At 39.9% G+C, this 27,895-nt stretch overlaps 1 protein-coding gene across 1 annotated transcript in view; it reads left to right on the forward strand.

Moving 5' to 3' along the window:
* Positions 1-27,895, forward strand: part of LOC306823381 (neuroendocrine convertase 1-like) — a 149,668-nt gene that overhangs the window by 47,100 nt on the left and 74,673 nt on the right. The window contains exon 7 of the mRNA XM_079342864.1: positions 10,229-10,240. Coding sequence (XP_079198990.1) covers positions 10,229-10,240 — 12 coding nt within the window. The remainder of the gene's footprint in view (positions 1-10,228; positions 10,241-27,895) is intronic.

Raw genomic sequence — 27,895 nt, forward strand, 5'->3', positions numbered from 1 at the left:
CACATAAGCTTCACGCCATCCCAACATTAAGCCCCCAGTTGGGCAGCCCCAGTTAAATAAGGTTTGGTTTTGGACTTGCTTGTTAAACTAACGGATTTGCAAACCTGTCACAATATATGGACCAGCAGCAGGACAAAGGGCTCCGTCGATGGACAGAGGGGTAAAAATTGAAAAAAATGGACTCAACCTCCACTCAGGTATCCTTTTAAAAGTCAGGCAACCAATTGCTGAATCCCAAAACACAGTAAACTAATGGACTTGTCAAATCAGAGCGATGCCATGGTAGTGGACTGCACCAGCGCCTACTACCGGAGTGAAACTCTCATGTCTGCATTAATAATCTCTCCCCAGAGCACCATTTGCCTGGATAAATATTGGTTTTGCGTTGGCCCTATAATGGCACCCTGTGCAGGCTGCAGGGCCTGTAAGTGACGTTGTCTGTCACGCCGCTGGCAGGCTGGCGTGGGAGTCGTTGGCACATTGTGGGGTCTCTCCAACGCTCATTTGAATTCGCTCGTACCCAATCATGCCACTACACTCAGCAACCGCACACTTCCACACTCCACTCACACACTACTCCCACTACCTGTTTGGGCGCCGGCGCTCTCATTTGCATGAAATAAGATGGAAATGGAGCCCTTATTTATGCCAACAGAAATGGAGTGTGTTATTAAGGGCACTATTGTGCAAAAGAGACGGTGGCGTTAAGAATACATTACAGAGGCTATTTCTGGAGTGGCTCGAGTCACACAGAGGGTAATGCTTTACAGGTCCCTGATGACTTCTACAGTCTGGGCACCAACACTGGATGAGCAGTGTGTATGTTTACGTGCATTTTGTATGTGAATCTGTATATTTTAGTTTATGCCTGTGTTTGATTGTGTCTGTGTGAATTTATCTACAATACCTTTATGTGTGTGTGGAGGTGTGCTTGCGCAGGTCGGGTAAATATGAATCTAGGAGATGATCATTTGTATATTGCCTGGTGATGGATGGGTTTCCTGTGATTGACAGGTCTCCATTCATGCATGTTTCATTGTAAGTGTGTTTGTGTTGTGCAGGCCAGGCAGTAGGAAGGTAGAGCTCCATTTCTGTCAGTCTGGAATTGATGCATTTGCTCCAAGCACTCAGTGGGTCTTTTGAGTTTGAAAAGAAACTATAATGAGAGGAAGAAAAAGGTCGAAAGGGACTAGATGCCCATTATATTTTTCAACATATATGAAATGTGCAATGAAGGTTTTAAAACTTTGGGTTTGATTTATTAAATGTCTGTGCTGCAGCATATTCATATTGTGTGAGATGTATGTATTTGTAATAATTATTACTATTTGATTGATTATCTAACTATTAACTGGGCTTTCTAAAAGTATTTTAATTTAGCAGAAAGATTAAAATTTAGAACCCATTATTTCCAAAAAGTTTAAAACTTGCTGAAATTAAGTTCTTTATGGCAGCGTAAAAATAATACTGAACAGCGTCATTGGCATTAGTCTGCTTGTCCGTGTTAATGTTATAACTGTATGCACAAGAAACCTGTTTTGAATTGAATCAATACTACGACTAATGAATTTGAATTAGAATGAATTTGAAGCTCAGGCTGTAGGGACTTGGGTTGGGAACATGAGGATCGGTGGTTCAAGTCTTCCGTAATGAACCAAGTATGGAACTGGGGACAGTTGATGGGGAGGTTCCGTTTTACTCTGAGAGTACGACTGAAGTGCCCTTGAGCAAGGTATTGATCCTCCAACTGCTCAGGGTGCCATTCCCTGTGCAGCCCCTGAACAGCCCTCTCACCCTGACGTCTCATTATGAATGAAATAAAAGAAAATAAAGGAGTTATGGTTCTACTTTTCTCTTTTTGACGGCGTTACTTTCAAAACACTGTGGCACAAAGTGATTTTAGTCATGCCACGCAATTTGCTAGTTGTACACCAAACAACCCAGGAAAGGTATGAGAAAGGAATAGGCTGCTTGGAGGTTGGATTCCGTTACTTGATTATAAATGTTTTTTGGGCTTAACATGAATTATACGAATTCTAGTGTCAGTTTGCATTGCCCTTCAGAGACAGGTGCGCCTGCAGGCTGGCGTGTTATTCACACAGCAGATTTCATTCTAGATTCATAAATAGGCCAAACTCATTTAACTTCTGTCTTTCTTTGGGTTGTTTCCTGATGTTTGACCAGAGAAAATTCCCTGTGCTGATGACCATCTGAGGTAGCTATTTCACTACTGGAAATTTCAAGGAGAAAAGTTTTTTTTTTTTTTATGAGTGCGCAAGTTGACATGAATCAAGCCACATTAAATGTTAAAATATTAACTGATTGTTTATCATCTCTCTTGCATGACATACACTGATTATTGGATCTAGGCGTTTATACACCCTATATATGAATGTCAACCAGATTATGCACACTAATATTCTACTTCTTCCCTCTGTCACTTAAAGAAACACATCAAAAACAGTTAAGCTCGTTTCACATAACACAGTTTTAAGACCTTATTTGGGGCCTATTTGTCAGGACATGGCTTGATTGCAGGCTCATCGCACATGATTATTTGTCTATATAATTCTAAAGTGTGTAAGGTCAATATGATTACTTTACTGCTCTTGATCAACTTGGAACCTGGCACGGTAGCCTGACGGAATACTGGCAACAGCCAATGAGAGTGAACAGAACGGGTAGCGTCACCAATCGGATGTTTCAGATCACAAACTTGGCAGTGAACATAAACACTACTGTGCCCCGGGGCCAAGTGGATTACAGGAAAAAGAAAACCAGCTTTTTATATTCCTGAAAAACATAATGCACACTAGGACAGCTGATGACCTCCATAATCCTCCGTACTATATGTGTTTATCTTCTGAACCCACGTTTCAATGAATACAAGCCTTGTATGTTCACAGTGAATGATCCTCCCTCTCAGCTACTTAGTGTCACCCAGCATGCTGTATGTATAAGCCACTGCTGACTAAAGTCTTGAAGAAGACCAGAGTTAGTTGCTGCCTTAGATTGCGTGAAAATACATGTCGTCTTTGTGGCGGTTTCTGAAGAGGCGCTTGGAGCTGAACAATGGCAGCCGCTAAATTAAAAATGTTCTGATGTTCTCTTCATCTAACTTTTAAATGTTCTAGTGATAGGTAAAGAGTTGGAGTTAAGGGGGGCCTCCAGACAAACTCCTACATCAATTTGATCAGCCATACCCCAAATGATGTCAACGCATTACTATTAGCCTTAATATAATCAATACAGATGAGTTTACCCCATCCATTGTGTACAACTAATGAGGATGTAAAAGTCGAGTTTATTTCTCTTACAAACACAGAACTTAGAAGGTGACAGCTGAGATGAGGCTCTTGAAAATACATTGTAAATTTGAACACATTTTGATTAACAGTGATGCCAATGACTTATTTTTTGTTGACGTGGTTAAGCATGTATTTATATCATTTGATATTTTAATACTATCCTATCAAGCTTCAAATTCTGATTTCTTGACAACCCTTTTCTCCTGTGTCTCCTTTTTCTGCAGTCTTTTCTTTGCCTTTAAAAATGTTTTAGATTCAGCCACCTGTTCTTTATACGGTATGACCCTAACAGGCAGCGAGTCCTTTTCCTGACATGATAACCCTGTTGACCTCTCATTGCCTACCTAAAACGTGGACCTGCTACATCACTAACTTTTAATTGGCCCCTGGATGACCTGTGGCCTGTGACCTTGTCAGGTCTTGTCAACTAAGACTCCCACTGTTGCCAAAATTCAGTATATAGAGTAATCCCTGACATGCACAAAGGAGAGTAAAGAAGAATAAACACTGTCATCATAAATACTAGTTAAGTACAACCTTCCTATTCTGTTGGCATTGGCGTCAAATTTTATGTAGATTTAGTATCTTATTTAGCATCTTATAATGTTAGTGTCTGTGATGAAGAACGGTTGTGAAATAGAGATCAGGTCATATATATTTATTTATTTTTATTTTTTATTAGCATTGTAATAGGGTTTGTTAAAAAGTGACTAGCAGCCTGGGAGCATGTCTCATCTATCCTCCTGAAAGGTAGCCATTTTGAATACTGCATACAAAAAGAGAAAAAAAACGTTGCCCATTAACTGGAAATCCCCCTCTCAGGGCTAAATTGGTGTAAATGGTATTGTTCCCCTCCCTGTCAAAGATATATGGAATGTTTTTTGGCTGATGGCTTCAGTAAATGCTCCAGCCAGGCAGGCGTATGGATATAACAGATCCGCTCCAGCGCAGCAGCTAACCACTGGGCTGTGTAACTGGCCCTATACTGCATTTGTCATGTGAGGCCTGTGTGTATGTGTGTGCGGGCGTGTGCATGAAAGTTTGTGCGTGTATTCACAAACATTTAGGAGATGGAAACAAAACAATTTGAAGCACATGTAGGGAGAGAGAAGAAAAGAAGGGTGGAAAGAAATGAAGGAGAGAAGGAGAGCAGAGAGAGCTGTTGTCGGGAAGTACACATCAAATAAGCTAATGTCGAGGCCAGTGTGGTACCATAACTTCTCCATTCAACGAGGGGTCAAACTGGGGTCAAGCTCTATTGATTTCTTTTCCAGCTTTGTGGCAGTATTTCTTTCTACTTATAGCAAGCAGAGGCCTTCACCAGCACTGGATGTGTGTTTCACTAACACACTAGAGGGAACTGTGGCTGGATTGATATTGAAACTGTCTTTCATACACCTCAACAGAAAGGATAGTGAACATTCTGATGGGAAAGATAGTGTTGTAATTAAGGCACGATCACAATGGCAATCTGTACCGTGCCTATGCACGGTACCGTTAGTTTTCGTGTCCAATATAAAGTCCTTGTTACTGTGTTTAGGGCCTTGCATGGTCAAGTGGCAGCCTATATCACCGAGCTGCTGAGGCCTTATAACACCAGCAGGTCCCTGAGGTCCTCTGATCAGGGTCTGCTGGTTATTCCTCGCACAAGGTTAAAAACTACAGGAGACTGTGCTTTTGAGGTTGTGGCTCCTAAATCCTGGAACGGTCTTCCCTTAGAACTGAGAGCTCTGACCTCTGTGGACAATTTTAAAAAGCAGCTGAAGACTTATCTGTTCAAACGTGCCTTCGTCTAATCTGTCTATGTATTTTTATTGTGATTGTTTTGTATGCACTGTGTTTTTATTTTTCTGATTGTGAAGCACTTTGTGACGTTTTTATGCCCTTGAAAGGTGCTATATAAATAAACTTTTACTTACTAAAGTCCGGTCTGTTTGGCCAGTGTGACCGCTCTATACTGTACTCAAGCATGGTACACTCCCTTGGCTGATGAGAAGTGCACAAGCACACAGGTACACAATGCTAACAGTCTTCATTATGGAGAAATCCCAGAGTGTTCTGGCCATAACTGACTAAAATGACTCAAAATAAGCCTCAAAGTCTCTGTCATGTTCCCTGTGTTGTTCTCCGATGTACGGATGCAGACTCAACCACACGTCTCTTTGATTTTTTTAAATTAATTTACAGCTGTATCTGATTAAAATGACTCAAAATGACCCTCAAAGTCACTAAAGTAGCTGTCATGCTCTCTGTATTGTGCAGATGCGGACTCGACTGTGTGTTCCTATATTTTTTTTTTTTTTCTCGTGTTCGCCTGATTTTAAACTGAGCAGGCTTCATAAAAACATAAAGCATGCATTTGCTGTATGATGATGCTTTGTACAAGAGGTAAGTGTCCAGGTCCTGGAGCAGTGTGTGTGCAGGGTTGCCAGTGCGCCCTTAGATACAAATGTGTATGTATGATTTAGTTTGCATCTGTTAATCTCTGTACATTTGTAATGTTCATGCAGAGCGGTGGGTGTTTTTAAATGTGTTTGTGTGGGTAAAAGTGTATACTGTTTTCTATACGCAGCATCTGTGTGTGTCCGTGCATGTATTTGTGTTCACTTACATATCAGTGTGTCCCTGTGTTCACTGGCATGCAGTGATGGATCGCAGCAGTTCCCTGTTTACCTAGCCTCATGATTTCCTGTGCGTGCATGTAACAAGTGGAGTTTGCCAGGATTAATGAGCACACAGCTTGCTGAATGGGTGTTTGGCTCCACAAAACACTCCATCATGCCCTGATGCTGCTACCATGTCCCCCCTCACACAAACAGAAACACAAAAAATGCACATTCACACACCCCATGCTCCCTGCAACTCTCCACTTACCCATGCTCTTAATTATACGTGCTTAGCCAAGTCCCATTAAGCAAGTCCCCCCATGCTAAACAATGTTTAACCATTCACATTTCTCATAGTGCAGTGCAGTGTTTAAATATGGTCCCCACACTGCAGCGTGTTGGATGTACTGTAAATGGTTCTAATATGTTTGCTTCAGAGAGCCACAAAAGACACTAATTCCCAAATGTGAAATATTCTCTTCACTAAAAATGATGTCTCGTTTTCTAAACTTTGGATTTTAACTTTTGGTTAGATTGAGCTCAAAATTTGTGTGTTGGCTTTTTGATAAGTTTTTGACCAACTGTCACAGACTCCCTGGTGGCCATCTTTGTATTTCACATACCAAGGGAAGTAATTATATCGACCATCTTTTGTACATTAAAATAAATGGAGAATTCTCAGTGGAGAATAACGGAGTTGATGTTTTGACCCAAAGTTCTACATTGTATCAAGCATTGAACACATTTGATTTTGATAAATTCAGAGATATGATAGAGATAAAGTCATTCTTTGTTTTGACCCTGAGATTAGCCGTGTATATAATACTGTGATTATTGTAGTATATAGTTGCATAAATAGCTTTAGAAGTGAATGTTTGATTACAAATATGGGCTGTCACCTTTTATTTTTTTATGTGATTATGGTCAGAAGTTAATGCATTAAATATTTTTAATCACATGCCATTTTGTCCATTTTGGCTTCTGGATTCTGAGAATCCAATATAATAAAGCCTGAAGTAGGATTTTGACATTTATTTAGAAAATGTTTTTATGTAAATGACAAAGAACGTTTTAAAACTGTGCTTTAGTCATGTTTGTGCATAACTTGGATTTTGTCCATGTGCTTCACAGTGTTTAAAAAGTACTACTCTTACACCGTGAGTTATATTATTGCTTGTGTGTGTGTCTGTGTGTGTGTGTGTGTGTGTGTGTGTGTGTGTGTGTGTGTGTGTGTGTGTGTGTGTGTGTGTGTGTGTGTGTGTGTGTGTGTGTGTGTGTGTGTGTGTGTGTGTGTGTGTGTCGAAAGGGGGCTGGTAGAAAGGAGGACAGGAGGGTAGAGTAGAAATCAAATCACTTAATTGCTGCATTTTTCATCTCCATCTTTTGTTTTATGGCGGCTGAGGGCCAGCAAGCGACTGGCTATGATTCATGGATGTTACGGAGGCCCGTGAACATCGCCATCCCTCATCGGCACCCAGCTACTTGTGTACCCAAAGCACCCACACAATTACTGTGATGAATATGACTTGTTTTTGTTTGTTTGTTTGTTAGTTTATTTGTTTCATTTATTTTTTTTTATATCTCACTATCTTTATCTGGTTTTAGTGGTAGCGAGGTGTGTGCTTAATGTAGCCACTGAACTGTCAGAAATAAACAATTTACCATTTCAGGAATCATCTCTCCTGTATGCTGAGCCCACTGAGGCTGGCAGAGAGCAGATACAGACAGATAGGCATGCATGGAGAGAAGGAGAGGGAGATGCAGATAAGAAAGAGATAAATATAGGCAGTGCAGACGAGGGGTGTGTTCATAGATGCTGCTGCGAGATGTAGGGAATGGAGGATATCAAAATGGAAAGAGGGAGTAGAAATGTTGTAAAAGCGGAAGGAATATAAAGGTACAGGAAGTAAGTAGGAGATACGAAGAGATATAACATGTCTGAGAGAGAGACACGTAAGATGAGAAGGGGGAGGATAAGAAGGAGGACAGATAAAGGTGGAGGATGTGAGTGTGTTTTGGGGGAGTGTACGAGAGAATGAGAGCAGCACCGGAAGGAAAGATAAGGTAGAGAGAGAGAGAGTTAGGAGATAGAGGGATGAAATCATTGAGAGAGCTTTGTAGTGTCATGTTGGGTGTGTGACATGTCAATACTGTACCTCCTGCCGGGATTTCATTTGTAGCTTTGATACATTTCTGGCTTTAAAATGTAGTACAAAACCAGCGCATATCATCAAAAGATATCTCTGATCATGGACACAAAAGGAACACAGATTTTCAGTTTGACCAAAGTCTAGACATTTGAGGGTGAACGAGGTCTTTGAGAGTTAAAAGATCAGGTTAGAATGTACCAACACTCAAAACACAACAATCATGTCAGGGTACGTTTTTTAATTTTAAGAGTTGTAATGAAGACACTCAACCATTGTAATCTGATAATAATCCATAAAACGCCATTTACATTGGGTTCACTAAAATTAGCCAGGCTTCAATTTAGCTCTCCTCTTGACCTAAATGGAAGGCATTCTTTATTTTACCTTTGAAGATTCGCAGAAACGTTTAAAAAAAAAGATGTGTTCAACATCTTGAACAGATCTGTAAAACTATAACTAACTGTAAGATGTTCAAAGTCTTTCATTGCTTACCAAAACTGGTATCAGTGTTGGAATTTAAAGCTCCGTCTACAAAGAAACTGTTAAAAAAAAGCCTGAGGACCTTAAGTTGATTTAAGTTTAAGTTGATTGTAAAATAATCTTAGTTACAACTGACAAAGATTTAAAACTTTACAATTTATACATAAAGTAATATTTTCTTTGAGGCTCGGTGACCGACCTTTTTGTCCTTCAGTAAAGGAAGAATGTGTGACTTTTTGATCCAGTAGATGTCGCTGTTGAGCACCAGAATTAAACCAAAATAAACTGCTGTTTAGCGACACCTCCACTCTGCTCAACGACACATCCTCCAACCCCTCTCCACTCGCGTTCGCACAAAGGAGGTCCTGCATTGTTGTAGGAGTAGGCTAATGTTAGCACATAAATGCAATGACTGAATGACTTATCCGGAGACATTTACATGTCACAACCCAGGCTCATTGAGCTGGACAAACAGGGAGACCAAACAGTTTTTAAGCTAATCAAACAGTCATTTATTTAGCACTAACAGCCAAATCAAAGAATGTGCAGTCATTAATTCAGTGGTGGTTGTAGTGTTGAATGTGTGAGTTGTTATCAAATGAACTGGCTCCACCCATTTCTGCCTGAAGGCTACCTGAGTGAGGAGAGACACAAGGCAGCAGGAAGAGCACTGACACAGTTGGGGGTCCTCACACTTCTTTTGTCTAGTCATGGACTAAAACAGCTTTATAGGGAAGGCCGTCCTGTCCATGTAAACATGATATAGACCCGTCTGCGACAACAGTAGGGCTAGCAGGACTCACGCTTCGTACTCGTAGACAGTCATGACTCAGAGAGACATTTACACAGGATATACTTGATTTCTTCTTTATTTATGTGTGAACATTCTTCCTTTCGTTCCTTTTAATTATAGTTCCATTTCCAGAAAGTAAAATATTTGTTAGTGTTTAAATGTATGTTCATCGTATGGTTTTTGATCTGGACCTTTAATCCTTGGCAATTTGTATTGCAGTCATTCACTTCTGGACCTGTTGGCACGTGTCAAAAACAAGACACTATGAATCATGTTTGATTTCTTTTTTATTGTTTTTGTATTTGGAGGAGGTCCCACTTTGTCAGCATTCACTAGTTGCCAAACATTCGACCATCAGCACCAACAACAGATTGTCAGATTTGGTGGCCATATGCTTAAAAAATGTGTTTTGCGTGCTGGTGAGTTATTATTTGGAGACATTTCTGTGAAAGTGTATCATTTTTCATTTATTCTTTTTAAAAATATTACATTGTATTGGATGGAATTTTAATTTGCTTAATTTTAAAAACAGTTCTCATACATGAAGCAGCAAATGCTGTCCAGCCAACACCATCCTTCATACACACACACACAGACACACACACACACACACAGACACACACACACAAAATCATGACAGGCGTACACTCAGATGCTGACATAAACACAGACACACACGTGGTTTGATCACACTTGGCAGAATAAACCTTCTCCAGCAGTGAGGTTGCCTCCCGGTCCTTTCTCCATAGTGCAGTGAATTTCACCACAGCCTCACACACTGCGCTAAAAACAGAGGAACAGACAAGAAAAAGATGAAACAAAAGCTAATCTTCAGACATCACGTCTGCTCATCTCTCTGTTTGTTTGTGTGTTTGCATGCGTCCCGTACAGCGGTGGGCAGAGGTAGGTAAGAGAAATCCTGGTGGAAGAAAGAGCTGCAGGCGGGGACAGTGCGTTTGTGTTAGTGTAAAGCTGGGGATTTACGAGGATTTAATATGTGTTGCTTGTTGCCTTCACACCCACCTGAGTAGGATAGAAGAACTGAGATGAGTATGGTGGAACAACACAGTGGTGGGGTGGAAATAGGTGAATGAAGAGAAAGTAATAGTGTATCATTTGATATTCAAATAACAAAGCTAAACATGCTCATAGTTCTGACATGAAACGTAGTTAGCCATAACGTGACTATACTCTTTAAGTAACTACCGAAGTTATATTTATAACATAACCAGGATATCTCATGATTTTTTTTTTTTACATTAAAGTTCCAAATTATTTTTTTAACCTAATTTAAAAAAAGACTAAGACTAAAGCAGACACTGAAGGGACATAACACAACTGAAAATTCTGTACCGAAACATCACAACAGTTCGCAATAATGTAGCATTTACTGGCTTTTTACTTGCAATTTCAAAGTGAAAGCTGAATTGCTCCCTATAATAACCTGACAGCTATCTAGCTCACAGAAACAGACAGAATTCTATATATTTTTACGGTTAAAAACATGAATTGTCTTAACCATGATCCTTTAAACACAAACACTTATTAGTTTATTAGCTGCTGTACCACACACAACCACACAATGCAACAACATGTACCAACCATTTTTGATTGCTTGTCATTAAAATAAATATAAACAAAGAGATATCGAGCACAAGAGAGGTATACATTGAACCAATCCGGAATCAGCTGGTTGCCGAACAACAGCAGATATTTTTTTCTAAATTTGTTTTAGGCTAAGATTGAAATGAGGGCCAAATGGCCAAGCAAAATAATAGTTTAACTTAATCCTAATATCGTTTTTTTCATTCAAGGTGAGTAAGGAAACACATTTTATGGTAATTAGATTCCATTTTCAATAAACACATTTCTACCACAGTGGAGCTTGAAGGTTTCTGATGTGTGACAGTTTCTATATGTGTCAACCTCAATTTAAACCCAAAATGGATGAGAAAACTGTGAACACTTTTTCACACTGTTCAGTGCAGAAACCTAAAAGTTTGTATTTAGTTTCCATGGATAAAAAAGAGAAGGAACATAAGAAACAAGAGGACATCAGGGTGAAACCAAGTAGGAGAAATACTAATGATTAATCTGCCTGAGAGACATAGATTATGCCCTATTTTCTTTCTATTTTTATTGTTGATGTAGCTTTTATGTAACTTCATGTGTTATTTGGCGTGAATGATTGATGTCTCATGACACACAGTCAATATTGTTGTCTGTTTATAAAAAGCACAGTTGGCAAAAAAAACAAAACAAAGAAGCTAAAACCAAAGGCTGAGAAGGTTAAAAGACCTAATTTATTGTGCCTATGGGTACATCTATTTATAATATGTCCAACAGTGTTTGGCACTACATATTGTTTTAGAGTTTTCATTTTCATTTTCTATGTTTACGTTTTATTTCTTTATTTAAAATTCATGGGTGTAGTGTAATAAAGTCAGCATACATTCATTTAAAACATCCTGTTAGTCATTGAACACAGTAATAAGCTCAACCATACAAAAACACTACCATCCTGATTGGATAAGTGAGATTTTTAACAGAATAGACTTAAATGTAATTCATTTTAACTATAAACCCTGTATCATCAGCTTTTCCTTTCTACAGTGTTGATAGATACACGAATCAGAACAGAACAGAGAGTTAATGAGGAAGACTTCAGTGCACTGTTGGCCGCGGGGCACACAGCTAACAGTGTGTGCACGTGCGCTTGACGTATGCGTGTACGTGTGTGTATAAAGGGTAGCCAGCTTTTAAATATTAATCTCAAGGTCAAAGGGAGAGAGCTTTTTGATATTCATGCAGGGTGCTACACCCTGTGCCTTGTACTGAAGCCCTACCCATGCTACAGCTCCTCTCACTGGGTCATTATGTCTGCTTCTGTTCCTCCTTTTCTTCCTTGTGTGTGTTGGCACAATATTGAACCTGACAATGTGTACACAACATATTTACTCTTTCAATGCACTGCAGCATTTTAACATTGATAAACATCACTACATTCAGTCTAAGAACCAACAACACTATGTGCTTCCCTGACAGATTTTGCTAAATTCCTGCTTGATTGCCATGTGACTGTAGGATTTTAGATTTACTTCAATTAAGAGTGACAGACCCTGAAGTAATCCACCAAATGAACTGTCATGGTTTGGTTCTGTGTTTCGTCTTGTTTTAGTTTTCTTTCCTTAGTTTGTTTCCCTTGTGTGTTTCAATGTTTCATAGTCTTGTTTACTTTAGTCTTTAGTGTGTTTCCCTGTGTCCTTCTATCTTGCCTGTAAGTTTATTTCCTGTGTTGTGTTTTAAGTCATTAGTGTTTCCTGTTTTATTTTGTAATATCAGGTTTAGGTGGTGTTGTCAGTGTTGGGTTTTACTTTTTACTTGTCCTCAAGTGTGACTGATTATCCTCACCAGTGTCATTAGTCTCACCTGTGTCTTATTACCTCATGTCTGTTTAGTCTCTGTCTTTGTTACCCTCTGTGTCGGTTCATTGTCTTTTGTAGTTTGTCATGTATGGTCTAAGTCTGTCGTTTCTGCTCCCTGGATTTACTTCGTTTTTCTCATTGTGGATTTTGGATATTTTGGGTTCTTGTTTGAGTGAGTTTGTTTTGGCTTTTGTTTTAATAAATCACCTTTTTGGTTTTCTGCACATGGGTCTACCTCCTTGTTTTTCTACCCATCATACATCAGCGTGGCATGAACAAAGTACCATCCAGCTAAGGGGAAGCAGCTTTAAGTAGAATTTTATTTTATTTTATTTTTCACCACAGGCCAGTTTACAAGCCCTCGTAGCAGTGCCTTCTACTTATGTACATGGGGACTGCAAACCTACCACTTGGCCACCAGCTGCCCTACACATATAAGTGGCTGGTAGACATTAAATATTGTTTTTAAGCTTTATAATTGTTGCCAGAAAAGATGAGAGGCGTGTTGACCCTTGCCCAACCAAAAACAGACTGATGACTCCTCACTGAAACAAAGAAGATTGATCCCACTCATGTTCCACTCATAGACGTATGCAGGTTTAGCTAGAAATCAATAGCTGGTATCAGATCTGCTGTCCTATTGTCCAGGATCCTTAACTGTCATGTTGGTTCAGCAACAGAGATTGTGCCTGAAGCATGCACATTAACATTAACTTGTGAAGCATCTCTGAAGGAGGACAAATCTCCCCCATGTTATCTCTAGACATGACAGTACAAGAACAATATTTTAACCTGTCTATGGAGTAGCAGCAGAATGTCATAGTGTGTTTCTTTTCGAGTGCACATTTATAATACATTTCATGAAAAAAATCCTAAGTTACATGTTGAAGTAAAAATCCATAGCTTACAGAAGACAACCAACACAGTTGTTTTTTGTAAGGCTATTTTCAGGACAAGTTATTGAAGATATGAGTGTAATGACCAAATGTTAAGTTGAAGTAAACACAGTGATACCATTAAGAATATACTAATCACAGTTAATGATATCGCTGTGTGACTGCTTTTGTGTAAATGTTATGATGCAGAGCAAAGAAAAACATCAAACAGAAATCAAAAAGTATTTCATAGTGTTTTGTATTAACACATGTCCTCATGCTGGATACAAGTTATACATGTATGATTTTAAGATTAGATTGCAAGCTTTTCCTATTTACATCAGTTCGTGTCTTTTGTGCGTATATGTACATCTCCATCACAGCAGCTGTACTGTGTAGGTTAGTTTAGCGCGCCTGGGACTCCTCATTATTCAAGCCATTAATAAAACTGGACCTTCATCCCTGGTGGTGGAATAAGAGCACACACATAAAGACTTACACTAGAGAAGGCTGTAATGCAAAGAAAAGGATAACTCCAGCTTTATCCTCCATTCGGTTAAGCTTAAAAAAGAATATTAAAACCTATAGTGAACAGAACAAAGAGGAGATAAAGGAACGGTATGATGTACACATGGAAGAAATGAATTACTGTACTGTACAGCTCACACTCTGCATTCCTTCAGTCTGGAGCTGCCGTTACAGTCCTGTTGTGTCATGTAGAGGTTGATAAGGTTCAGTGTGAACATGGCAGACCGTGGACTTAATGAGCTACACGCTGATGTCTCCTGGAGAAACTGCCGATACATTCAGTACATCGTAGTTTCTTCAAACCATATGTTTCTTCACAGTATGCATGGTAATATGGTGAGAGGGTGGGCGGGGCTCACTCAGGTCACAAGGCAATGTTGTGAATTAGTGAGTGCAAATGTCAGAAAATGATATAATAGGCATAATTTGAGTAAAACAAAACATTGGAAGTCTATTACCTCTCTAGCATGGAAGTTTAGTCCATGTTGATGGCACGTTTGATAACAGGAGTGGGTTCAAATTATGTGCTTGGTTTCTTTTCGTAATTCTGATACTTGGCCCAAAGTGGCAATTTTTTTTTTTGAGAAATAAGCCGCTTTCATTTCAGAGTTGACGGAGATGTCTGATGCTACCCCATGACTCTGCATACATACAATGCTGGCTTTAAGATAAGAACAAACAACTAGGTTAGAACACATTCTGCATCCCTGTAAATGTGTTGATCTCACATGCATTTATAAGAAACTCGCACTGTAAAATAATGGTCAAATATCGGTGAAGGTCAAAATGAACATCTTGAGCCAAATGGGTGCAAGCCGCCATCGCTGATAGGCATATAAAGGAATACACAATTAAAACAAAAAATTATATACTCATCACATTTATAAAAAGTTGTGTTTAAGCTATTTTTTGTGTAAATGTCCAAAATATTTTCATACATGGTCATCAAACACAGAGATTATGTCATAGCCCCAAAGTTTAGTCTTTAGTCTCTTTCATAGATTATATCTAAAGGTCTGTCTTCCTAATTTTAATGAATCTGTCTGCTTGGTACTGACACTACTTTGTTAGGACTGATAATCCTTGGTTAAGTTTCAGATACATGTCATGTTGTGGGTTAAGTAATAGCAAGAACAGGTTTAGTTTATCCAAGCATACACAGTCACACTCTTCACCACATCTGACTGGGTTTTAGCTCCAATCCATGGCTTTTTTGGCACATATTATCCCCACTCTTTTCTTCCCCGTTTTTTTCTGTCTCTATTTAGGTGTTCTCAGTAAAATGGAAGGCAATAAAAATTACATAAAAAAACATACATCAACATGCATGCTCAAGACACAGTAAGCTCAAACCCTGATTTTCTGGGTCTCTTATAATTCTAAGAAAGATAAAACATTTCCCAAATAGATTGTATACTTATTTCAGGATGCATTTCTTTCATTTGATAATTCATATTGTGACTAATAGTGTAACATTATATCTCTACTGTAGTGCAAAGCGGCTGTACTGAAATTTTTCAAAAAAACAATTGTTTGTACTTTCTTTAGAGAAAAACACTTACTGCATATCCAATATTCATTAGAAAGAACAAGTCTAGATCACATTAGCGTCAGACTTCCCTGGCTCTAAATGCATCCTTACAGCCATTGTCAGCCCATCAAAAATCGAAATGCTATTAGCTTGTGTTATCTCTTCTGTTAGACGTCTTGGTCCATATGTTTATACAATATTATCTTTGCTTATACATGCATGAAAGGTAGCTGTCAGCTCTATGTTCTACATTGGAGCTTGTCCTTTCCTGTTTCTCCTCTGTCCAAATATTTGGTCTGTCAGTGAGGCCATGTCAGTAGATGTAGCTGTCTGTCACCGTGTTTTAAAAGACTAACTCCTGGCTTTCCCCGTCAGTGTCAGAGTTACTCCCCGGCTCTGATCCGAGCTGCACTCAGGTGTGTAACTGACTGCTCTGTTTCCCCGTAATTACATTGTGAACTTGACGCAGTCTCCGATGCCGAAGTGTGTGCTATCGGCGTGTGTGTGTTAAAGTGTGTCTGCGTGTGTGTCTTTACACCCCATGCAGAAACATGTCATTTCCCGTGCTCCTGTCCTTCTGTTAGACAGATACAATATTAAGAGCCACAAATCTGAGTGTGAGTTGAGAGGAGACATGGGGGGGGGGGGGGGGGGGGGGGGGGGTATGGTGAGGAGGGGAGGAACAGGGGAGAGATGACAGTAATAATAGCATATAGACAATAGTCAGGGAGGCAGACAGCAATTGAGTGCAGTCGTACAAGTCGTGTCAAAAGACAGGATGTGCAGACAAAAAGAATATCAGAAGTAAATCTAGGTTTGAGAAGAGAGGAGTTGAATGGCGTATTGTCACAGTGTCTTATCTCAGTCACAGTATAAATTCTCCTATCTGTGGTTTTTACTGCATCCTCAATTATCTTCCACACCAACAGCCTGTTACTGAATATGTTTTTCTTCCTCTTTCGATTTCCCTTCATTTTTCTTTACAACCATGAATGTTCATTGTTTGCTGTGGGGGTTTAAACGTCTGTACTTGAATGGTTTTACCCCCTACATGTTAGTGGTGTGTTGTCACTGTCAGGTCAGATCAGCCATAACTATTGTTCACAGTTCACTAGTGAGTAAAGAATGTTGTTGATAATGTCTAAGCAAATCTGTAGATATGGAGGAAATTGTGTTGGAAAAAAATATAGTTATATTATTTCCTACTTTTCTGTGTTATAACTCGTCAACCACAGGCAGATTGTTTCCTCAAAAAAAAAAGACATTGATAACACATTTGTGACAGCAATTTAGTTAAAAGTAACATAGCCTTTAGATAATCCACATTTTATTCGACTGAAGTTGTTACAATGGCATTTGTCTTAAACATATTATACCCCTTTTTCACATTTTCAAACAATCCCTTGTGGTTTACATGAAACGTGTGTGCTGTGCTGTGCTCAAAATAACACACGAATCAAAGCAGAGCAGCTTTGTGACAGCATAAACCAGCTCTCTCAGAATTTTACGTTTTGGTGTGTGTCTCTTTAAATGCCATGGGTCCCCCCTGAGTTTTCCCAGCACACATTGCTCCTCTGTAGCAAGAATGAAAATGGCGGACCTGCGTTTTGCTATAGGCTGGGGGTGGAGTCCATGAGCGGAGAAAACTGGAGAGAGGAAGGTATTTTTTTTTACCAGTATCCAACTTGTGATGTCACAAGTTGTGAACATTTGAAACAGAGCAATTTTCTCTGTGTTGTAAGACTAACTGCAGACCACAAACAAAGGAATGGGTGGGTTTATTTCACATATTGTGGGAATGTGGATTTTCATAGTATGTCCCCTTAAAGATCTTCAGTTAACTCCCATTAAAGGATTTCTTAAACTTAAAAGCCGAAATGAGGGAAGCACTTTCTGGAGAGGTAAACGCTGGAATCTTAAAAAGAGACTCATATATCATTTACTTGTTTCGCTTTCATTTTACGAGTTTTCTTGAGCCTGAAAGACTGAACATTTTAAAATCGCTTTCTGCCATTTCATTCAGAGTTCGGGGGGTGTTTTGCAAGTTGAGTCTTAAGAAGCTTTGACCCGCTTGCCTTAAGCTACAGGTTAGAATCTACAGAGAGCTCTTGCCAATTCCGCGCTCGAGAAATATGTTTTTTTCTTTAATCCTGCTGTCCTCTGTATAAACTAATGTATCCATGTAATATTCTTTTTTCATATATCAATAATTAGTCATATTGTCAGCATGTCTCCATCCTCTTCCATTGTATTGTTCAAAAGTAATGCCAAAGACGCCTAAGATGGGCGCTGACGTTTTGCTCTGGTAACAAAGTTTTTTTAAGATTCACAAACACGCAGAGCTTTAATGCACCTGACTGGCTTCACAGCAAACAGAATCGCCATATAGCAGTGCTGGTTGTGCATATTTACATGTTACATTATACACTCATTTTTTTGAAAAACTCCTCTCTGTGCAAAGCAGCTTCATTGTAAAAAAAAAAAGCGTCTAATTCACAAACACAGACAAAAGCAAGAGCAAAAACCATCTGCTGAGACTATACGAGACTAACGTCTGGAGACCTTCCACCCAAGGATGGGATGCAGATTTAAATAATTTCATACAAATACTAAAATAAAGAGAGAAACAATGACCCACACCACTTACTTTGTGTAAATTCTAAAAAGTTATTGTGCTGATGCTGATTTTGTTACATCTGCTGTTGTTCTCAAATGGAGATGTCTTTACCTCGTATTGTTCTATAGCCCTGAAACTTAATCGTGTTCTCTTTAGAGAAAACACTCATGATCACCTTTAACATCGTGCTTTACTCCCAAAGACTTCTTGTCCTGAACTGTGGTCACAGAAAACTCCAAGCATGATATTTAGAGAACAACCTGGTCCACCTCTGCCACACATGCAGTCAAAGCTTGCCCCCCCCCCCCCCCCTCGCTCTCATACACTCATACACACAGTCACACACTCACACAGAACCCCCTGACCATCCTCCTGCTGAGCCCTGAGCCCCACAGCACAGCCAGAATTGTGTTCCATAGGTCACATCAGATGGGTGGCACACTTGAGCCCTGTTGACAGCTTGTTGTTTACAGTATGTGCAGCCAGCGTGGGGCAGCCACCGCCGATTGGGGGCCTGGCAGGAGGTGGAAATGCTAGTGTGTATGTGTGTAACATGCGGATTTTGGGGGGAGTGAGCAGGAGGCATTGGTGGAGGTGTAGTGCCGTTAGGAGGGTTGATGTTGGCGGGGGGTCCGGGGGTAGGTTGGTTAGCAGGGAGCCCCTGGCGTGAGGCCCAGCAGTCTTTGATGATCTCTGGATCTGAGAGAGGACAGAGAGGGGGAAAGAGGGAGTGGGAGAAAGAAAGACAGAGATGAGGAATGAAAGAGAAAAAGGTTACCTGTGGATCAGCCAACCCTCAGTGCAAAGGGAGGGGGGAGGGAGTGTTGAGGGATGAGGGGAAGTGGGCTTTGATGTTAGTCCAGGTTGGAGGAGAGCATTGATCGCAGAGGAGAAAAGGGGAGCGTATGGTACAGGTGCAGAGAAGTGTCGGTGAACTAAAAATGGCCATAACTTCACCACAGCAACACTTCCACCTTTTCTGCGGAGAAGGCTTGGAGTAGCAGCTCAGGATGTTGTTGCTACGCTTTGGGAAATGTGTTAACCATGAATGTATGTAGCTGAGAGTGAGTGGATGAAATTTAAGGGATCCATCTTTTTCAGCTCCTTGCTGTGAATGTGAAAGTCTTTCATCTCTCTCCCATGTGTTTGCACTGGAAGCATCAGGGAGTTTTACTCCCTCTGTGTGAGAGATATGTGTAAATCTGTGTACTGTGTGTGTTTCAGGATGTGTGGTTTTGAGTGCATATATACCCCCATTTTTGAGAGTGAACTCTCTGTGTGCATTCCCAACCAACAAAGGCAGGATCCTGCTGGGCTGCTGTGTATCCATAGATCAGAGGTGTGTGTATCTGTGTGTGCGTGTTTGTAGGCATCTCTACCTCTCGCATGATCATTGGGACAACACACAGGCATAACACCCGCTGGGTTTACTACTCCCCACAATACATCCCAGTTCCCACAATGCATCAGTATTTCAAAGCCTAACATCCCTGGAGACTTTGCTCCAACAGTAAGGTCTCTCCTACCAGGAAGTGACACCGCCCCTGCTGATACACAACTCCCATAATGCACTGAGGTGGGTCCCATAGAGATACACAAAATGTGTTTGCTGCTCTTCGGAGGCTGTTGCAATGCATCTGTCAGCCTGCTGCTAAAAGGACTCATCTGTTGTTTTCCTTTTCTTTTCTCTGCTACTTCTAAAGAATGGTTTCATAATTGAACCCACTGTTAAGGGTCACCAGATTATAGTCGAAGGCAGATGAAGTAAACCAAGAAACATTCTGTGGCCCTGTGTCATCAAAAGCTGTTTTACAGCCATAAGAAATAACCCAAAACTAGATTGACATACCATGCATGTTTTGTCCACACATACAGTATATCTGATCCTTTCCAGTCGGCCAGGTCTTAACGGTCACATATTATGCAATATAAACTTCCTCTTGTTTTTTAACACTAATATGTGTCTCTAATTGTACATGTGTCCAATTATAAAAAAAAGTACGTCCTCTCTGTCTTCTGCGTGCTTTACTTTTCAATAAATGTGTGATTTTCCCTTCATGACATCACAAAGGACAGTAACCCCTCCCCGAGGTGGGTGACACTCCCAAAATTAAGTGTTTTTTTCTATATTCTGAGTGCAAACAAGATTAGATACAAATTGGGCATGGAGCGAGTCAGGCCAAGGCACATCCCGTTCCAGAGGTGTGAGGGCGGAAACAGCTCACTAGCATTTAAAGCTATAGCAACAGAAACGGCCTGTTCTGAGGAGGGCTGAAATAGAGGGATTTATAGGCATCTTAAAATACAGGATTAGACCGGATTGTTAGCAACAAACATAACAGATATGTTTTGTAGAGCTCTGAGCTTTATTTAAACTGGTTATAAAGGAGAATATAATGTGACCTTTAATTGTAGACAAATGGGGGCACTGCTGGCACTGTGGTTAGTGCGTGTGTCCCCATGGCCCCCATGGCCACAGTCCTCAACGTGGGTGGCCCGGGTTCGACTCCGGCCCTTGGCCTCCTTCCCACATGTTGATCCCCCCTCCCTCTCCCTCATTTCCGACTCTGTCCACTGTCTCTCTCTCTCTAATAAAGGGAAAAATGCCAAAAATAAATCTTCTGCAATAATCTGCAGACAGCTACAAAGATCTTGTTTGCACTACTTTAAAGAAATACTTGATGATGTCCATAGGAATCTACAAATGGACAATTTCAGTTTATTGACCTGAATTTGGTGACTCAGTTTGCTTTGCTGTTCAACTGCTCCTGCTTAGACACAACAGCTGGTTTTGTTAATAATAAGTCAACATTCTTAACTTTAATTAATTGATTGATTTTCTAAGCTAAAGTAAGCTTAAATGAATCTCAGGGCTGCCATGGTTGAATTTGGCAGGACAGGTTACCCAGGCAATTGTATTTTTATGTAACATGTATTTAACCAGAAGAGTTTAAGGATCTTATTAACAAGACTGCACTGGCCAACACAGGCAGCAGCACAATTTAGTTTGTCACAGACATACAGTACAACTCAAAACAATTAAAAAAATCAACCAATCCTTCACAGAGCATAAAGCCATTAGTCAAAACCTACAAACCTGAGAGATCTTCATTCAACATGTTCAATCTACTTTGAAAAGGATTTAAAGAGATAAACACCTAGATATTCTACATATAAATACACATTTACTTTTGGAACATTTTGGCTGAGACTTGTTATATAGTTTAAATAATAGCAGCCCCAAGACTAAGCCCTGTGGCACACAGTTATTTACTTCAAGATATTTGAAGGCAAAGCCTTCAGCTTGCACACACTGTGACCTGTTTGACAAATAATTGTCAAACCAGCAGACAGATTCTTTTGACAGCCCAATACTCTGAAATCTATCTTTCATGATCTCATGGTCAACAGTGTTGACAGCCAGGAATATGAGGCACTTTGGTGGCTGAAACTGAAGGAACTGAAAGGATGATAGGTTGCACTTGTGCCTGTTATCAGAACAAAGGGCAGAAGAATAAAAATGAAATAACAAACAACCCCCAAAATAATTTGTTTTGAGGAAACCAACATGATCTTACTTACCAACGAAAAACTTTAGAATAAGTCCATCATCTTTATGCAATGCTTTGTTGCTTTGTGCCATGGTCTTATCATTTAATGTCTTTACATATGAAAACATATATATTTTCAGCAGGAGTTCTCCAGATATTCTCTTGACCTGGCAGTGGTCTCCAGAGGTAAGAGATCTGAGCGGTCACATGTATACAGACAATGCACTGACTCCAGACCCAGGACATAAACGCCACCTCCCCCTCCCAATGGCTCGAACTGAATTCTTCAGAGAATATCCTGCTGTGTTGTCACATCAGCTTACTTGGCTTGCTGCGGGAAAAAACCTAGAGGTCTGTTAACAGTTTGTGTTCACACATACAGCTCCTCCGGCTGCAAGTGTAAAAGCCCTATAAGTACAATGATAAACACATCATTCTTATCCAAAACAGAATTAACAACAGACTGTGTACTTTGTATGCTAAAGTCACTATATAGCTTTTAATGTAAACAAAGGTTGACTGATATTAATACTTTTCTATTATTGTATTTGTTTATTATAACAGCCTACAACAGTTAGCTGTACCAGAGTTAGCTATGACCTAAATTACATCTATAGTTCCTGGGCAGGAGGCAGAGATGACATCTCTTTAAATCATCAGTCTTTTAATTGTAGCATTATCAAGATGCTCAGTAATTTAATTTCAAAATGCTAGAAAGCCTATGTTTATCCAATTTAATCAACATCCCTTCATTACTGTAGAAATATGATCACAATACACACAATGGCCTCTTTACTTCCACATTGCCCTGAATGTGTGGTCACTGTTTAGACACAGTATATCCAAGGCAATCACATTGGCTCTACAAGACTTTTGCTCATATTTCTTAAAGCCTAATTGATTTCTTATTCAGGCGCTGCCAAGCAAATCAGAAAATTGCATTCAGTAGCTGAGGTATTAGCCATTTCGGAGTGTTTAAGATGTTTTCAGTGATCGTGCCTTGGCAGAGCTTTCTGCCCTGGAGTGGCTTGTATATAATGGACTGCCATGAAATCATAATTGCGTGTTTATGAACAAACCAGCTGGTTGAGGCAGAGGGTAATTATTTTCTCTGCGTTTTCTGCTCACCGCACATTTGAGTCCGATAACGGTCCTCGTGGAAAATAAACAGTTTGGGAAAGAGGAATAAAGAGGGAAAGTAAGGTTCTTCCTGTTTGTTTTTAGGATTTTTACAAATCACTTTTCTTTTTTCATTTGACCTCCTACGTTTGAGGCTGACTAAAGTTGTTATTAGCAGCAGTGGCAGCTAATAACTTTCCAGTACTGAAAGTAACAGCTTTGATCTTGACTGCAAAGATATTGTAAATGCAAGTAACTTTTCTGAGTTATCTACAGTATTTAACTGTTCTTATGATGTAACAATGTCAGCACTTTCCAAAGAAGATGAAATAAGTATTTGCAGTCTCTTGGTTCGTTTTGTTCTCTACGTCACTTCCAACAATTTTCAATCTTCACAAGTTTTAAGAGTATTGAGCAGCAGCCAGTCACATCATCTTTGCTTAGTGTGCAGTTTGGCCAATTCTACTCTGATATTGTTGACTGAGCTTGTGAATATTAGACTTGGGGGTGGGTAATTGTACTTCACCTCAAATCCATTAAACCTTCACAGTTGTAGAGCTGCACTTACTTTTATATGGATTGCTGGAGCTCTAAATAATACACCTATCTTAATCATTCAAACTGATACATTAAGAAATATTCCAGACATCAATTTGAATTTAAAGCAACTTTTATGCAGGACAAACTGCACTTGGTGGCTGACTCAAGTTTCACCACAGCTGTTTGGTTGTAAAAGTTCTCCATGACACCTACTATGGATGCTAATGTAAGGCAGGTGTAGGAGGTGCTCCGTAAGGAGGATTGAAAAGTATCTGAACATTAAGAAACATAATCCCAGATGTGTACTGGATGCAGCTGTGTTGCTATCTGGCTACATCGAGACTCCATTGCATTTCCAATGTCCACTGGAAACATCCAGAAAAGTAATGCTCAAGCAGTTTTGAGAAATAGTAGTGTTGGATTGTTTTTCTGATACGTGTTTTGCTTGTTCATCATTTTAAAAAAACACTCTGCTGCTCATTTAGGACCAGTGTACCTGTAGTGTAGTATGGTTGAAAAGTATCTGTATGTCATCAACATTACATTTGCTTTAAGTTTTACAATTTTTCCACTTTAAATCCAAACAAACTGTTTGGTGACACCTCCGCTATCCCTATCCTCTACTCGCATTCACAAGGAGTTATCAATTAGAACACACCATAATTAAGCACCATTAAATAGGCAGCAGTAGCAGACAAAATTGTCCTTTGCTTGAGCCGCAATTACCTGTGGCTTGTATTGTTGTGTTAGCAAACTAAGACTTGGTTAACTCATAGCTTCATATTGTACATAAATTGACACGGAATTGTGTGACTTCCAAATAAGCAGTAAGCATTCTGTTATTCTTCTATTGTCTAGTCCGTGACTAAAACGTCTCCGACAACAGTACAGCTGGTGGGACTCGTGCTTCTCACTTGTAGACAGTCATGACTCAGAGAGACATTTACAGAGGATTTCTGCTGTATGCATGTGTAAAATGTCACACGTTCTTCCTTTAAATGACTTTTCTCTTTCTGTTCCAGGGACTAAACTAGCCATTTCTAGGCAGAGTAAGAATGTTGTGAACCTGGAAGTAGGATATTATCCTGGGGCCAGAGAGCTGACCTGCTCAGGATGGAACACAGCACAGTTATCCTGTCTCATTACTGAAGCCACTGCTCTTACATTTAGCCTCGTTAGCTGCTCAGAATGATCATCCAGCATCCCACCGGGGATTCCAGGGTTAATTGTGGCTCGTGTCAGAACTTGGACCTGGCCGCTCAATAATGGGCTGCAGTTATCGGCTTGCTGGCTGTGTGCATGTGTGTTTCTCGTGCTTGTGCATGCACATGCTTGTGCTGCCTGTCTTCAGGTATTGGCTTTGGTGTTGACCCCAGGCCAGTACTGCCTCTCCATGCTGTCTATATTGACAGACATCAGGCTCCAGGGAGGAGTCCAAGGTCTAGAAGCCTCTGTACACTGGAGACACACTCCTCTGCTTACAGGATGTCCAAACCTCCACACACACCTCCACATAAACACATCCTTTGAGGGTGTCCATGAAAACTGAGCACACTCAGGTTTACCAATGCAACCCTTCGCCTACACAAACAATCCCCCCTATCCCCTCCAGCTCTATTCGTCACCATTAGCCCTTTGGGGATATCTACCTACCTATTCATCTTCACACCCATCCATCTATTGACTGTGATAAATTGATCTTGGACCCCTTTCTACTTCTGAAGATGCACCATGACAGCTCTGCACCTTGCTAAACCCCCATACCCTGCCAACAAAATCAGCACCAAACCCCACCAATTCATGTATGTTAAATATGGTTGACACAGCGACTGACACATGATTTGTTTGAAGTAGTGTATGACAACTACCAGTTGTAGGTTTTGTTTTTTATACATATACGGTTGGAAGACATGCTGTATTTTTATCTGATCGCAAGTAATAACAGCTCTGTTATGTAAAATCCTGTCAGCAGCTTTAACCTTTAGCTAATATTCACACGCACAAAGGGTTAATCCTAGTTTTTGATTTCATTTTCAAATGTATGATGGAAAACAGAGATTGAATGAACTATATCCATATAGAGTGTGCTGTTAAACATTTATGTGTTTTTAAGTGGTGGCTTTAATCCATTTTTATGGATGTACACATGCGTGACTGTCTCTGGTGCTTGATCAAACCAACCAATAGGTATTCAAATTAAGTTGCTCTTCCTTGCAAAAAAAGGGGGCACTGAGTGCTTGTTGATGGACACATTTCCCATCAGTTGAGCCACTTTAAGGAAGTTAGGAAACTCTCTCAAGTTGATAATATTTCTGATTATTTTCATTTTGGATTAATCATGTCAACCTTTTGTAGATGAGTTGCCTCATCTTACGAAAACAAACAAACAAACGTGGTCAATTTTTGGATTCTCAGATTGTTTTTTTCTGAAGTACGAGAATTGAGTGAATTTAGTGATTGCAAGCCCAGGCCAGTAAGGACTGTTAAGGCTGTGTGAGCAGCTGCAGGTTTTTTTGTTTAACAGGGCTCTATTTTGAATGTGTTAAGAAAACAGCACAACAGTTCAAACCAACACCAACTTCCTTCTTGAGTCCTTCAAGGTGTTTACCCCTGGATCTAGATCGTTTGTATCTCATCTATTCAATCAGGTTCGGACCCTGGGTACAGTCATTTGTCCGAAAACGATAAACTTCACGTGAGTCGGCCTTTGCTTTTTTCTTCTATTCACTTTTATTACTAATTATAAGCACTCTGCTTCAGTTTCAGCATGTAGGAAGTCTTTTTCGTCAAATTCACTTTCTCTACAATCATGTGACAAGAATCTGTTTTGTTTGTTCTTCAAATTAAACAATGAGGCCCTCACCAGGTCTCTGCTGCAAAAACATTTCCTGAAACAAATACCCTCGACTCACCGAAGCAAAACACAAGTTTTTGTTTATGAAGTGGGATGCTTTTGAAGTCTCTCCTTAAAAACATTCATGTGAAGCTTATAAGCTCGTCACGATGGTGCTACTGGTTATTTTCTTGAAGTGTGGATGGAACAGATTGCTAATTTCCCTATTACTAAATCTGTTATTTTTCCCTTTTGGCAGTTCTCGCCTAACCTCTGCTGTTTTTCTATAAATTGATGTTATGTTACTATTATCAGTCTCAGAAATGTTTTTGATCAAATTGTCAAATAAAATATCCCAAAAGTTTTTTTTAACCCTTAATACCCACAGTCAATTCAGAGACAGACTAATGTCACTATGATCGTCATATAAATCGTTCATGAATACAGCAGAGTTTACTGTTTATGTGTTGTTTTCTCAGACCCATGTTTGAAAAGATTTGCGGATTTCTGATACAGAGAAGTGTGTGCCAACAGTATACTGTACTGTGTGTCACTGGGGTCCTGTAGCGGTGTAATATGAACAATAGGCCAGGGAGCCATAGTGGAAACAGAGAGGTGTTGGCTGTATTTATGTCTCTGCTGTTACTTTAATGCTGCTTAAAACACTCAGCAGGCTTTTTATTTTAATGAGGGCCAGGCTGCTCTAGCACCCCACTGCACTGACCTGTTGTGTGTGGCAGGGAGCAAGTGGTGTGTATGTCTTTGAGTGTAAAAGATATGTCTGTATGCTGATGAATGTGTGTTGGAAGGATCTGTCAAATGTGTGCATATTATTCGTTTTTATGGTGCTTTTGAATTTTGTTGGTGGAGTTTTAAATGTTACTGCCTTACAAAAGGAGAAATCTCTGTATATGTGTTAGACTGTGTCTCTGATTGGGCCTGCGTAGGTGTTAAACCATTGTGCATTTCTTTTCCTTCTCTTACAATATGTTTTTCTCAGAATTATCTCTTTTTCTTATCCCACATCCCACCCACCAATCGGCACACACACACACACACCACCAGCACCATCTCTGTTGACAGGGTAAATTGTATGAAAAGCTTTTAAGGCAATTAGTGGATTGAGCTGGAGCCTTTCTTCCCATTCGCACTGTTCATTAGCAGCTCCTCCAGTCTCTGATATTACCATCACTCCAAGCTGGCATCAACACCACTCACTTCTTGTCTGTGTTTGTGTATGTGTGAGTAGGTGTGTGCAGATGTGCTTCTGCAAGGCTATGTGTGTGTGTGTGTGTGTGTGTGTGTGTGTGTGTGTGTGCATGTGTGTGTTTTGCACAGCTGAAGTACAAATTCAAAGCACACAATTGGCAGAAAATAGATCCTTGCCGCCCTGCCGTTCTGACTATTTTAATCCATTTCAATAAAAGCACAAAAGAGGAAAATCCAATGCCACACACAAAAAAATGATTATCGTTATGGCTATCATTACGTTTTTGTCTTGATTATCTTTTTATTAGCTATTTATTTTCCTGATAAATG

This window comes from Symphodus melops (genome assembly GCF_947650265.1).
Source record: "Symphodus melops genome assembly, chromosome: 5".
Lineage (NCBI taxonomy): Eukaryota > Metazoa > Chordata > Actinopteri > Labriformes > Labridae > Symphodus > Symphodus melops.